Source organism: Diuraphis noxia, unplaced genomic scaffold (assembly GCF_037042655.1).
Source record: "Diuraphis noxia isolate RWA-SAM2 unplaced genomic scaffold, SU_Dnox_SAM2 contig0004, whole genome shotgun sequence".
NCBI lineage: Eukaryota > Metazoa > Arthropoda > Insecta > Hemiptera > Aphididae > Diuraphis > Diuraphis noxia.
Window position 1 is genome coordinate 50,887,412 of NW_028301714.1, and position 15,103 is coordinate 50,902,514.

The 15,103-nt window shown below is 28.0% G+C and overlaps 1 protein-coding gene across 2 annotated transcripts; it reads left to right on the forward strand.

Moving 5' to 3' along the window:
* Positions 1–3,258: 3,258 nt before the first annotated feature.
* Positions 3,259–14,782, forward strand: Set1 (SET domain containing 1). Of its 2 annotated transcripts, XM_089226106.1 has the most exons (16): positions 3,295–3,408; positions 3,608–3,705; positions 3,779–4,290; positions 6,138–6,230; positions 7,199–7,376; positions 7,446–7,779; positions 7,874–8,397; positions 8,467–8,833; positions 8,892–9,021; positions 9,088–9,243; positions 10,879–10,980; positions 11,037–11,272; positions 11,359–11,987; positions 12,937–13,061; positions 13,190–13,624; positions 14,357–14,782. In XM_089226106.1, the coding sequence occupies exons 3-16, from the start codon at positions 3,793–3,795 to the stop codon at positions 14,528–14,530; spliced, it is 3,981 nt and encodes a 1,326-aa protein (XP_089082232.1). In that variant the 5' UTR covers positions 3,295–3,408; positions 3,608–3,705; positions 3,779–3,792; the 3' UTR covers positions 14,531–14,782. The 2 variants fall into 2 exon arrangements, with proteins under 2 accessions (XP_015371166.2, XP_089082232.1); XM_015515680.2 differs by lacking the exon at positions 3,608–3,705 and having other exon boundaries at positions 3,259–3,408.
* The last annotated feature ends 321 nt before the right edge of the window (positions 14,783–15,103 follow it).

Below are 15,103 nucleotides of genomic sequence, written 5' to 3' on the forward strand. Positions count from 1 at the left end.
AAAACCGCTTAGGCTGTGGTGGTGACTGATGATAATTATTGCTAGGACTCCAAATTGTTGATGTACATGTACATTGTACAATATAATAGTTGAGAACATTATCTGTGAGATGTCGTTTTGTTTTTTATATCACTTGTACGAAAAAAGTACTTATTGTTTCGAAATCCATTATTTTTGTGTTTTTAACGTGTATTTGTAGTTCAGAAATTGAAAAAATAAAAACAATATTTCACAGCCGAATTTCTCCTTTTTATGAGTTGGAAATTTCGTTTCTTAGTTATGTCTGTAGCCTTCTCGGTTCTTTCTCACCCGAACAGTTTTTGTCTTTTGGATACGTCTTACATTTGTTAGACACATCACACATGTGATCATACGGGTATAGCTAATATACAATTTGTTATATTTCTTATAAATACTTCAGACACTTATAAAAAATTACTGTAGATTTATGATCGACATTTTTTTTAAATTCCACTCATAACAATTTATGAGGAACTTAAGAACGTTGTATAAGTGTAACACTATAGTTTTTTGACAAACCGTAATTTTATGGTGTATAGAAAATATTAATATAAATAATCAGTGAGAATTTCATGTTTCCAGAGTCATTTTTTTTTTAGAGTTACACAGAAAACTGAGAAAACCAAAATCAATTTTGTCAAATTTTCCATTTTTCTATAATTTTGTTTTTATTTTCCCAGGTAGGCGATAATGCTTTTGAAAACAGTTATGCATTTTTGCTGACTATATGTACTAACGAGATTTACTTTCCTATACTAAAAAAGATATTGGATTTGAAAATCAAAGCATTAATTCATAAATTTAAAAATATATATATATAAATACCAAAACATTATATCACTGTAAAATCAATGTATTCATCGCTCCCCTCAATCCTCATAGAGTAATTACTCTATGGCTCCCCTATATGAATTTAAAATATGATGGACAAAACAGTAAATAACTGATAAACCTTAAATAACCACAGCTAAAATTCCATGTATGTAGTATATTATTTAACTTTAACTAATAGGTCATCGATAGAGAATAAGGACTATGTTAGATGACCACAGGCACGTAACTAAACATTTTTCTATAAGGGGGCCAATATTTTTTGGCCCCTATCTGTTTTTGTACCCAATTCCACTCCTCTCCTTATCAGACAATATCTATAAAAATATTACTACATTTCACAATGTATTGTCTGTATTAGTTAAGCATTATATTTTTGTTATTTATTAATATAGGTATACAATATATATCTTAAAAAACTATATTAGGACAAGTCGTCTATTTCTATGGTTCGCTGCTTAGTGCTTAGTGCTAAGTCTCTAACTCGATAGATAATAATAATATATTGGGACATATAATTTTGTTAGGCGTGTTTATTTTATAATACGATTACCGTATTGGTCCACTATTATATACTCGAATTGCGGAAAAAAAAGTCCCGTTAAAAAAAGTCCCACACTAGGAAAAAAAAGTCCCGATAAATATATAAATATAAAATACATAAAAAGTCATATAATATCATAAAAAATGTTAATTACTTACTTAAATCACATATTAAAATATAGATTAATTTAATTTAATACAAAGTCCCGATAAAAATGAATGAAAATATATCAACATTTAAGTATAAATAATAAATATTAAATACATTTAAAAATTTTCCAGTAAACTTTTTTTTCTATTATTTATTACTTATTATGGTAATTGACAAATATATAATATGTACAAGCATTTTATTCATTACACTTACACACTAAAATACGAAGCACAACTGACTTTTTTTCGGGACTTTTTTTCCTAGTATGGGACTTTTTTTCCGATTACCTATATACTCGTATAGTATTGTCTGTAGTTGTGTTTATCAAATGTGCGTTCGATACCAGCAATTGGCATTCCTAGATTCCAATTTATTAATAGACGTCTTATTGCCTATCTTGTATTATTGTCTATTGACGAATATTTATAAAAATTCGGAATTTTATTTTTGTTATACGATCGCTAACTTTAATATATATTATGGAGTACCATATAATATACAATTAGGATTTAACCGGCTCGGGACAATTATATTACACACCATAATATTTAAAAATAAAAATCAAGGGGGCCAGTCCGAGGCCACTGACATTTCTTAGGGGGCCAGGCCCCCTAAGGCCCCTTCTTTGGCGACGTGTCTGGATGACCAGTTTAATATTTTAATGCAAGAGGTCAGGACACAAAATATATTGTACATAAAACTTAAGAATTTAAGATAATAGTTCGTGCTTTAGATCATAATCACAATTTAAGATAGATTTAACTATTTAAGATATATCTTAAATCGTGTTGTAGAGTAATACCAGGGGTATGACATTCCCTATCTTTCTATGTTAAATAAATGGGTGACCTTAATGCCGCCAAAAAGTTATGATAAGAAATTAAACAATTTTGATTCTTGATAACAAATTAATTTATTTTCATGATTTTGCAAAATATAATAATATACACAATAATTTTTGTCACATTTGAAACTTAAAAGTTAACAATTAACTTATAATTTACTTATAATGACAATTTAGTCATTTTACATTTAAAAAGTACTTATAACTATATATTAATATTATTTATCTGTATAATTACAAGTTTGACAAAATTTGAATTTTTCTACGGCCTTTATTTGATCTGGTACTGTGATGAAATTTATTTGCATGTGTCAGTGTGCTATATATTTTAAACCTTATAAAAAGGTTTACTAAAAATTCTTTTGGAAAATTATCACATGGGTGAGTAAAAAAAATATGAGTGATGATTTTTTCTTTTAATTTCTGCCCTACATGTTCTTCTAGCATAAACCATTTTTATTAATGGATAATAAACGATTTAAGCAACTTTTAAAAAGAATATTAATATTTGAATCAGAATAAAAAAGATTCAAAAGCGACGCGCAAAATTCAAATATTATTGTAAACAAAAACCGGTACCAACTTCAAGGCGGAGCCTCCAGTAATTCGATCATAACTTCAAGGCCGAGCCTCCACTATGTTATCACACGGCAGAGTGTCGTTTCTTGTTTGTTCTTTGGTAATACTAGAGTAATTAACCAATGTCATACCAGTCATACACACAACAAAATTACCATATGCCCTCAACCAGGTTTGTTCATACGACTACACTGGTCAAACAGTGCATGCAACAATATTATTGTTTGGAATGCATCCATGAAACACTGTAGATGTTTATACTTTTCGATACCTTTGTAGATTTTTGATTAGACATGTATCTAGTATATACTTATGCTATAGTAGTTGTAGTAAACTAGTATGTACTATGTGTTGTCGGTCGTCGGGATTTGGAGTCAGACTTATGTGTAATTCTGATTCTAGGTTCTTTCGAGGCTCGATACTTAGTACAATATAGGTAATTCATAAGTACTTCTATTTCTACGAGTTGCTACTTTTTTTATTCTAATGATTTCGTTAAACGCGTATTCAATACCAACGTAGTCGATTCTTAAAATCCATTCCGTCGACTATTACAATTTTACTCACTCAAATTGCTTTAAAAATATTTAAATCAGATATTTAAGCAGAATTATATTTGTTTATTATGCGTTTAGGATGATATTCAAATATAATCACAATCCAAGAATTAATAATATTGTATCCAACATTCCGAAACAATAGTTTATAAACATTTGATCATCATGAATATGATGTGTGTTTGTTTTCTCTCAAATGTATAAAGATCTTGTAAAAATATAGCTCATTGTAAATTTTTCATTATTTAGATTGACAAAATGAAATGGAATCGTACCGTAAATATAGTTCAAGACATCATGACTCCCGTCACCACAACAAGCATCACAAGCATCGACATCGCCACCATCACTATAGGTATGATGATGAAGAGTATGAATCGCATCGGGTTCATCAGAGACATCATAACCACAGAAGCAGTGATGAAGATACTGAATATGAATATAACAGGATTCCATCTACAAGAGTTGAAAAACCTCCTTCACCAATGTACCATCAATCTTCTCGAAGGCCTACTACTCCTCCGCCGCCGCCACCACCGCCACCACCACCACCACCTCCACCATCAGTACCAATTGTTGAAAAGCCTAAAGAACGCAATTGGAAACTTATGGCCGATCCATTTCTTGGTAAAGCGGTTACTAAAGTATACCGCTACGATGGTATTGTAGATCCCTCGTATCCTGAATTACCCAATGATGATCCACGAAAAACTTTTAAAACTATTTCTCTGCCCATTGAATTGACAGTACCTAAATTTAAGGTATGTATTTTAGATTATCAATTTAATCTACTAACTAGATTTTCTAAAACTCGGTCTGTAATAGTTTTATTTTTGTATTTATTTTTTTTCAAAGTCATAGGTTTAATATACTCAAAAATACATTGTATAAATTAAATTTAAAATTCTTTAATAATATAATGGTTAATGGTACACTTATTTATCATAGGTATATTTATATGTATTATGATTTTTGAACAAACATTTTAATTTAAACACATTTTATTTTTCAAATGATCCATCTGCATAATAATATTATACCTGTGTATAGCCTTCTAATATATTTTGAATGGAAGAAATTAGGCGAAAATATATAAATATTTGAAAAATATTGTGATTGGTACAACAAATATGAAGTCATCAATTAAGAGACTGAATTAAGACATTTCACAAGTTGTATATAATTATTTTTAATGTAAAAGAGAAAAAAAAACTTTATAAATCCATTAAATAATTTTTATAATATTAAAATTTTATTCTAAAATTTCTTTTATCAAATAAAACACATGTTTTTATTTTTAATTAATGAAACTGAGTGGAAAGTATAACATGATAAAGAAAGGTTAGAATAGTTTGATAACCATTTACCATAATTTAGTTATATTGAAGTATGTAATATATATATACAGTAATAATATTATTACTTAATTAGCTTTGCACATACTTTAATAATACATTGCTTCTATTTATATTTGTACAGAATGGATTTATCATATATTTAATAATTTTAAATAAATAATTTATATAACTGACTGTTTTTAAAATTTATATTCTAAAAATTACATAGCATGAATACAGAAGCATAATAACATATAAATTATTGTTAAAAATAAAATATTCCTCACTATTTATTTAATATAATTTATGGAAAGAAGTAGTTATCTTGTACTGATAATATTCTCTTTTTAATACCAAATTTTATATTTTTGTAATTAGGTATATTGAATTAATTTTTACCAATTGCAATGGAAATTCAGAACCACTATTATTTTATTAAATATTTGATTTATTTTTGAGTAATACTGATTCAATTTTAATTAAATTAATGATGAAATTAAAACAAATTTTAGTTTTTATTAAAATTGGTAAATAATACATTTGTTATTGGTGGCAAACATAATTTTTAATAAAAATTTATGAAGTTTTATCAAAAAAAAAAAATATATATATACAGAGTGCAGCAGTCAAATCCGACGATTTGAAAAAAAAAAATTTTTTATTAATTTTTCGCCAAACAAATAAAAAGTACACAAGTGGAATTTTATGTTATAATAGTTAAAAACTTCATTTTTTAAAGATTGTGTCAGGCAAATGCCTTCCTTGGTTAGCCACACATTGTGAGAGTCTGACAGCCAAGTATTGATTTCAAGGCGAATTCGCTCCTTCAAGTCAACAATAGTCCTTGGTGGATCATTTTCGAACACCTTGGTTTTCAAATAACCCCAGAGAAAAAAATCAGGAGGCATCAAGTCCGGTGAACGAGCAGGCCACTGGATGTCGCCGTACCGACTAATGAGACGCTTTTACCGCGAACTCACGCTGTTCACTCGACCAATGCTCCATGATTACTAAATTCCGAGTATTTAAAAGCGATAAGAACATTCCCGAAAACTCTACCACTTTAACCCTGCCCACCAATTCTTGTTAAAATCGTCGGGTTTGACTGCCGCACCCTGTATAATAATATTTTAGTACTGGAAATATGCCTTTTCTATCTCTAGAAATATACCTGTCACTATTTATATAATATTTAAAAATGTGTGATAAATTGTACTAAAAAAACAAGAACAAAAATGATACTATGTGCTAAATTAAAATTTTTTTTTTAGCTTGACAGAAATTACATTGGCCAACGTCCTGAAGTTGAAGTAACTTTTTCTAATTTAAACGATAATATCGATAAAGTGTTTCTAACTGACTTGGTGAGTGAATACATTCAAATTAAGAAAATTTAGATAAAAAAATTACTTGATTATTATTAGTCTAGATATGTTTTTGTGTTTAAGCTAATAATTATTTTTTAATAAATTAAATAAAGATAACTTAAAACAATTATACCTTCTCTTAAAATTTTTCTAAATCTTTCCTATAACATTTTAAAATGATGTTCAAGCAAAATAAATGATTTAATAGTACTGGTCTAGTTGACCCCCTACTCAGAAGGCAATTCCCTTTCCACTTACATCTCTCGTATTTTTTATGTTATAAAATATTTCATATACTGATGGACTGCAGAAAGCAGAAAAAAAATGCACGAGATTATATGTGTTAGGTATTCGTGTGAAACTCTCTAATTAGATATTTTAAGAATAATGTTTGGTAAAATCCGTGCAGTAAAATTAATGATATAAGATAGGTATAATAGCGGGTGCCCTATATAACATTATGGAGTACCTACCTCAGTTATTCAGTCGTCGTCATCTGAAAAAAAAAAAAAATGAATTTCTTACAAATTTATAGTAATGTGCATGAAGTTTTATTGGCAATAAGTTTTTTACAAAACAAAAATATTATCCATAAGACTCAGACTTGTGACAGTTTTTTAAATATATTTTTATTTTGATCTCCTAAATTGTTCTGTATAATCATAAATATATAATGTATTATTATTCGTACATTTTTAAATAAATTATTGATTATTGATTATAACATCAAAAATACGAGAGATGTAAGTAGCGGGCATCAACTAAACCTTAATGGCTAGGGAATTGCCTTCTGAGCGGGGGTCCTCTAGACTAGTACCGATTTAATAACTAAATTATCAATGGTCTCTGACAAAATTATAACTTATTTTTACTATGTCTAGGAAGTAGTGAGAATATTTAAAATAATGTTATTGTTAAAATATTCTATTGCTGAATTATATTATATTTCTTTTTACAATTTGTAGGTAGTGAAATTTGGAAAGATTGAATTGTTACAAATATTCTATCACCCAGTCACTAAAAAACATTTGGGTTTAGCCAAAATTATTTTTGAAGAATCAGTATCAGCTAAAAGCTGTGTTCAAAGGTTAAATGATACATCAGTGATGGGAAAAGTTGTCAGTGTATTTTTGGACCCTTTTGGTATAAATATATTTTAGGATTTTAAGTTACTGGACATTTTTATGTCTAATTTATGTATACATTGTATAGCTGCAGAATGCAAATCAATGTTTGATAAGATGACTGAAGAAAAACCAAAACCTGTGTTGGAAGTACCTAAAGTTAAATCACTTCCTATTTCTAATCGAGATCGACGAACAGCTAAAACGTGTAAACCTAAAGAAGAATCTTCTGTTAAACCTCAGACTGAAGAGAAATCATTATTGCCATCCAAAACAGATAATTACAAAAATTATAGTTATGACTATACAACTCCTTCTCCAGCCACTAGTGACCTTCCTTCAGAGCAAAGTTATAGCAGTGGATATAACAGTATGGGTGGTACTCCTGCATACAATGGGACTTATCCCTATCCTTTTAATAGGTATAAAGGATAAATTTTAATTTATTTACTATTATTGTTATCAATTATAACTAACTATGAAATGATCTTAATTGTTATTACGTTTTATTTTAAGATATCCTTGCAGTATCCCTCCAGTACCAAATAATCATTGGTGGGGAGAATCAAGTCCTATACCACCTCCTTTGCCCTCTGTACCAGCACCATTACCGGTACCTGCACCAGCACCAGTCTCTAAGTTAGATTCCGAAGCACAATCAAAATTGGATTTAGATACAAGAATTGAAATGCTGCTTAGTGGAATGTCTTCTCAAGGTGCTAGTGTCGAACCTGCATTTTTATCTATTGTAAAAAAAGATCCTGATGATGTTTCTGACATTGTGGAAGATACTACTGATGATGATATTAGTCTGAATCTTCCTCCACCACCTGGAGATAATGACAATCAGTCTGATTTAGATGAAGAAAAAGTTAGCAATGATGAAGAAACATTACCTCCACTTTCTAATCCTCCATCACCGTTCTTGTCTAAAGATGTTTATATTAAGTGTTTTGAAACTGCAGTCGAACAGTTAAAAATTACAAGAGAAAAGGAGAAGTTAGAAGCAAAAAGCTTCTTAAATAATAGTATAAGAAATGGTAATATCATAAAAACATTAGATTATGATTTATTGCAAAATATTAATAAATATTTTTATTTGGTTTTAGTTATTAATAAGAATATGCATGATTCTTTACACAGTGATATCAGCTCCAGTGACGATGAATTCATGTTAGGATCAAGTCCTAAAGGAAATACTCCTGATGATGCAATGAGTTTATCTAGTTTGTCATCCCGCGATGAAAAAATAGTTGAAAATGATCCTAATATACCACCACAGTATCCACCATTGCCAAATTATCCTCCTCAAGGATATTATTATCCACCTCAATTTAACAATCATTATGGTTATCAATATTTTCCATACCCTCCTAATTATCCATATGGTCCTCCGCTACCTAGAGCTGATTTTTATGAACCAGAACTACCACGTGATCGACATGAAAATAAAAATTTCCCGGCTGAACTTAAAAAGTATGTGTATTAATTACAAAAATTGTTTCATTTATAATATTATACATTTTAATTTTAGAAATTTAATGAAAGCAGTGTTATGTGAGTTAAGAATAATTATTAAACGTGATCTTATGAAAAAAATGGGGACAGCCGTGGCCTTTAATACTCTGGACCAGTGGTGGGATGAAGCTGAAAGGCAGTCAAAAGTAAATTTTATATACTTCAACTTAAATTTGTTTTGAAGTTATTGACATTTTTGAAAATGTTTATAGTCTACTAATGTGACTAACGAAGAGCCTAAATCTGCACAACCAGCCCCTAACCTTAATAGTATTTTGGAAGCTGGAACAGAAGGCTTAGAAACGTTGGCCTTAAGTGGATTAGGTTTAGGATTCCGAGCAGCCATACCTAAAATGCCGTCATTCCGTGTAAGTAATTTAAAAAAAATTTATTTTATTTACAAAAATATGTGTAAATACCATGATTTAAAATATAATATCAAAAATATTGTTTACATTTGTTGTGAGATTATAATTGGATAATGATTTAAAAAAGGGTCATGTGATACTTCTTCAGCTTATTTGTTGTGTTTGAATATATTTATATGTTTGATATATTATATTATTTGTTTTAAGCTATATTTTCTGGAATAAAAAAAAGGAGTTAGATATAAGGGGATATAGATGATCTATAAAGTTTTAGCGTGGAATTTTTAATTAAGTATAGATAGAGTAGGGATTTTAAGATAGTTGTTAGATATGATTGTGATTAATGCAATAATCATAAGTTAATATGTATGATTTGAGATTGAAGCCATCCCCCAAATGGGAATGTATGAAGTCATTGCATTACAAATCAGTTTAATTCATTAAAAGAATTTATTGTATTGTTAAAAATATAATATATGGTTGAACAGAGAAGATATATTAGGTCTGTAAGTTATAATTAGAGTGATATTATTTTAGATTGACAGGCAATAAGTATGAAAGTATTTATTGCATATGTTGCCATAGTAGCTCACTCTGTGTTGCTTGCTCCTCAAAAATATTTTTACTTATTTTAAGTTATTAATAAATGTTTAAAATTAATAATTTTTAAGTTCAGTCAAAATATTTAATAATTCAGTACTAAGTTCCTCACAAATTTTGATTACAAGAACTATAGATAAAAGTTAAGTGTGAAATTTCATTAATTTTAAATGATCAGTTAAATTTTATAGTTTGACTTATTTGTAAATATACTTCATTACTCTATACCCTATAAATATCTTTGAATTCTGTTTGAGAGATTGATGATTCATTAGTCTAGTTCCATGTTCCATTAACAGAATTCAGAAATATTTATTGGAGAACATGACTAAATAAATAGATATGATTGAGTTTTCGTTTAGTTTGAGGATCTCTCCACTATTCTACTTACAAAACTATTTCTCGTAGTTCTCTGCATTTAATTTTGGTCGGCAACATTAATAGAATATAATAGAAGCTGAAAAATATCCGATAGGTGAGACAAAGGAGGCATTACTCAGTTGTGATCATACATATTTATTTAGTCATGTAGGGTACTGAGTAATATGGATAATCTAATTTATAAGGTATACCTCTGTTAAAACAGACACATGGTAAACTGTCTTCAATATACAAAGTACTGTAGAATTTTGGTAATCCGACACATTTTAGATCACACTACTACCCAATTAATGAAAACGCCCGATTAGTTGGGGGTTCACATCAAAATGCATTTTTACATTTTGAATTTTACATTTTTATACTCATATTAAAAAAATGAATAGTCTTATTTTATTTTATTATAATATATAATAATACATAAATACTGTGCAATATTTTTATGATTAAACAGGTTTTAAAAAATTATTAATGTTTGTTTAACGATAATAAATTTATATATAAATACATATTGGTACATATAGGTTAATACAGCTGTATTACTGGACGTATCGGATTATCGAATGACCAGATTACCAAGATATTACTGTATTGGCTTAAATACATAAATGCTAATATATTCCTATTAATAAAATATTATTTAATTGAAATTTTCAGAGAAAAAAGAAGGAACCATCACCAAAGAAAACTAATGAACTTCAAGATAATGGAAGTGATCAAGAAGAAATGGTTATAACTTCAGACAATGAAGCCAAAGATGTACGTTTAAGTTATTTATTAAATTCATGTTAGTTATTATATTTATTTATTTCAAGATTGATGATGATGAGGTGACTAGACCTACATTTGCGGAAAGAAAACGTTTGGGAAGAGACCTGTTTGATAGTGATAGTAATTCTTCTACTTCTGAGCTATCAGTTCATAGTTCTTCTGAGGAAGAATCTAGTAATGATAGTTCTAGTAACGAGGGTTCATCTGACGGCTTTGTCTGGCAAAATAAATTGAAAAAGTTATGTAAAACTATGACATTGGATGATTTTGATAGGGTCAGGTAGGCAAATTTCAATGAATTATTAAAAAGTTAAATTCACTATGTAAAATATGTTTTATTAGGATTAAATATGTACATGTTTTTAGGGAGCTCACACCTACAGGAAACGAAACTCCTGTAGAAATAGATGCTTTACCAAGTTCTGATGAAGAAGGATCATTTGTAAAGTATAAACGTGATAATAAAGCTGTAAAACGAAAGATTGAAGATAAGCAATTAGATAAAGAAGTTGAACCTAAAAAACGTTTACTTAATGGAGAAAAAACCCTTACTGAAGAAACCCCAAGTGGAGTATTTTCAGATCACTCGTATTGTATGCCTCAACAGGTATACAGTCCTCCTCCTATATCTGATTGGGAAGCTGAAGTTGACATAAATGATAAACCTAAGAATGTAATAGTCCAACCAGTAATAAATGAACAGAAAATACCAGAAGTTTCTCCAAAAAAATTAAAACAGCCCTTAACTGTCAGAGACAACAATAAAATTGGAAACAAAGACCAGTCAATTGTACAAAAACAACGTGATAACCAAGTTAAAACTAAATATTTCAACAAACGAGATATGGTACAAGAAGCAACTGTATTATTTGAGTTCCTTACCAAGGGTATAGATGTGGAAGATATTAACTATTTAAAACAAAGCTATGATTCATTGTTATCCAATGATACTGTACACTACTGGATGAATGAAACACATTGGGTCAGCCATCCAGATATCCTTTTAATATTATTTATTATTATTTTTAATTTAGCGGCGATGATATGTATTGCCTTTTATAACTTAATATATATGGCTTATACTAGGAGGTCTATAGTTAGGATTCAAAGTTACTCAACAAAAATTAAAGGATAAGACTTAAAATGAGTTTGCTAAGATTTAAAATAAATTACAATCAAAGAAATATTATGTAGATCCCATATTTAAATGGTTAGAAAATAAGCATGTGATATCAAAGTAGCAACGTATGTTATACATGTAAATGTGAATGTTTATATAAAAATTAATTTTGTTAAAAATAATATTTTTAATTGATTCTATAATGAATTTATGTTTATGATGCTGGATTAACTTGAACTTTAAGTATAATTTCTAGCTTTTCATACTATTTAAAACTATCGTAAGACTATGTTTATGTCTGTGATTTGCTGAAGTAGCAGTGAAGTATGTATGTTTAATTAAAAATACAATAACACAGTTTAATACTAAATTTAAAATCCATTTTACACATAAATATTCACAAGGTTAAAAACTAAATTTTAAAATACTATTGTAAGTTAAACGTAAAGATTTTCAACTTATGAATTATGATTGAAATAAAATAAAATTTAATTTTTAGATCTTATTTACATAAATCACTCTCATTATTTAAAAATTATTTAATTTGAAATCATTAATTTATTCTCTGTCTAGTGTAATAACACGCTAATTCTGCAGGTCATCCTGCTATTTAAGTCAGTGTTCTTCTAAAGATGCGCAGAACTGATTTTGGTTGGCGCGTTGCCTTTCCTGACAGAGTGTAGTTGAGGGTTGGTTTATAGTTTTTTATTAGTTAAAGATGAATAAATGGGTATAAATTGTAAATGAAGTACACAGAAATGAATTTAATGTTATTAGTAATTATTTTATTTACCAAGTTAAAATCTTCCTTAATTAATAAACACTGACAGCAGTACCAAATCAGCTTCCGCGCAAAAAGAAAAAAGATGAATGGAAAGTTCATGATACGGGATGTGGTAGAACTGAAGGTTATTATAAAGTGGACAGTAAACAAAAAGCCAACCATAAGGTAAATATTGCTGTGACCTAAATTTATTTATAATTTAAACTAGGGTTCATTCACCAAGAGTCTTTATAGATAGAGTAAAAGCAAATATTTTATTTTAGACAAAACTATTAATTCATTTTTTTTTTTAGTATCATTTTGGACACACAATTGCTCAATTAAATCGTCTCACGGAGCTTAAACGTGTAAAAGAATCTACTGGCAAAATGTTAGCTCTCTCTCGTGAAGCACGGAGTAACCAAAGAAGGTTATTAACAGCATTTGGGGCAACATCAGATAGTGATTTGCTAAAATTCAATGTGTTAAAGTTCCGTAAGAAGCAATTGAAATTTGGAAAATCTGCTATACATGATTGGGGGTTGTTTGCTATGGAATCTATTGCAGCTGATGAAATGGTTATCGAGTATGTAGGGCAAATGGTTCGCCCTGTAGTTGCTGATCTACGTGAAAGGCAATATGAAGCTACTGGAATAGGTAGTTCATATCTGTTCAGAATAGATTTGGATACCATTATTGATGCTACGAAATGTGGTAATCTTGCAAGATTCATTAATCATAGTTGTAACGTGAGTATTTTTATCATTATACAAACAAAAGTATTTTAGTTGATTAGAAACATTAGTTAAAATTTAGTTTTTTCATTTAAGAATATTATAATTTAAGTAAAAATTATATACAATTTAAATAATAATTTGCAGTTGTGTTTTTTAGTTTACAGTAATATCAAATCTTTTTAATGATAATTATTTCAATAATTTGACTTTTTATTTTTCTTAGCCATTATTCATTATCATATAATTGATCAAGTTTAATAGATTACTAGTAAATAGAATCCCAAACAGAACAAACTGTTGAAAGAATGTATTTATTTCACAATGATGTGTGTTTTTGTTTTGGAGCTGTAAAATTACTTAGATTTTCAATGAAATATTTTTTTTAGTGTAGAACTGTAAAAGTAAAATATACCCTGTAATTTTTTGATGATTGTGGCAAAAAAAAAAATTTGTGAAAAACTGAAACTTTTACTCTAGTTTTTAACAAAATTGATTTTTTTTATTAGGTTTTAATTCAAAAATTAATGACCCCCTAGATACTTAAAAGTTCATCAAACGTTTAAATTATTTAATTGTTGACTGTTTATTAACATTTTACATTTAGATTAATTTTATGGTATTGCCTATTTAAACCACCAACTTATTTACACCATTCTATTATAAGTCGGTATCGACTCATAAGTTAATTACAATATCAGAATTAGAAAATGTAATGTTTTCTGAACCTGTTTTCTTTAATTTCAGCCTAATTGCTATGCCAAGGTAATTCAAATCGATGGACAAAAGAAAATAGTCATTTATAGTAAACAGCCAATCGATGTAAATGAGGAAATAACTTATGACTATAAATTCCCACTTGAAGAAAACAAAATACCATGTTTGTGTGGTACCCATTGTTGCCGTGGAACGCTCAACTAGTTGGAGAATTCTTATTAAATAAATTGTAAATGTTTTATAATTATTGTTGGACAAATTTTCTATAAAACTTTTGCTAATTTTATTTAAATGAATGTGACTGATGTACAAGTTATTGTTTTGCAACGCTTTATAAACATGAAGCGTTTGCATTTTTTTTTTTTTTTTTTTTTTTTAAGTCTTATTCTTATTTGTACATAATATTGTAAAATTATTAAATACGTATTATTAATATAATAATAGTTCCCTACTTTATTTATTGCATTTTAAAAAAAAAATTATACTATTTTATTTTATTTCCAAATATATTTCAAACAAAAATAATGAAAGAAAAATAAAATAACTTTTGGATATAATTGATTCAATTTCAGTCAGATCAAAGAAAAAATGTAAATAGTTATTTAAATGAATAAATGTTGTTCATGTGATATAAGTGTTCTGTTCGTTTAATATAGAATCAATATTGGTATAAAGTGGATAGGTATATTATAAGAGTATAATAAAAAATATGATTTTTACAGTTAGAAATTTTTTTTTTAAATATTAATTCCATTATTATATTTAATATTTAAATTG

Excerpts from the sequence above, each read along its gene's own strand:
- Set1 (XM_015515680.2), top strand. The coding sequence starts at position 3,793 with ATGGAATCGTACCGTAAATATAGTTCAAGACATCATGACTCCCGTCAC. Across the intron at positions 9,022-9,087 it reads AAGCTGAAAGGCAGTCAAAA|TCTACTAATGTGACTAACGA; the intron begins GTAAATTTTATA and ends AAATGTTTATAG. Across the intron at positions 9,244-10,878 it reads CTAAAATGCCGTCATTCCGT|AGAAAAAAGAAGGAACCATC; the intron begins GTAAGTAATTTA and ends TGAAATTTTCAG.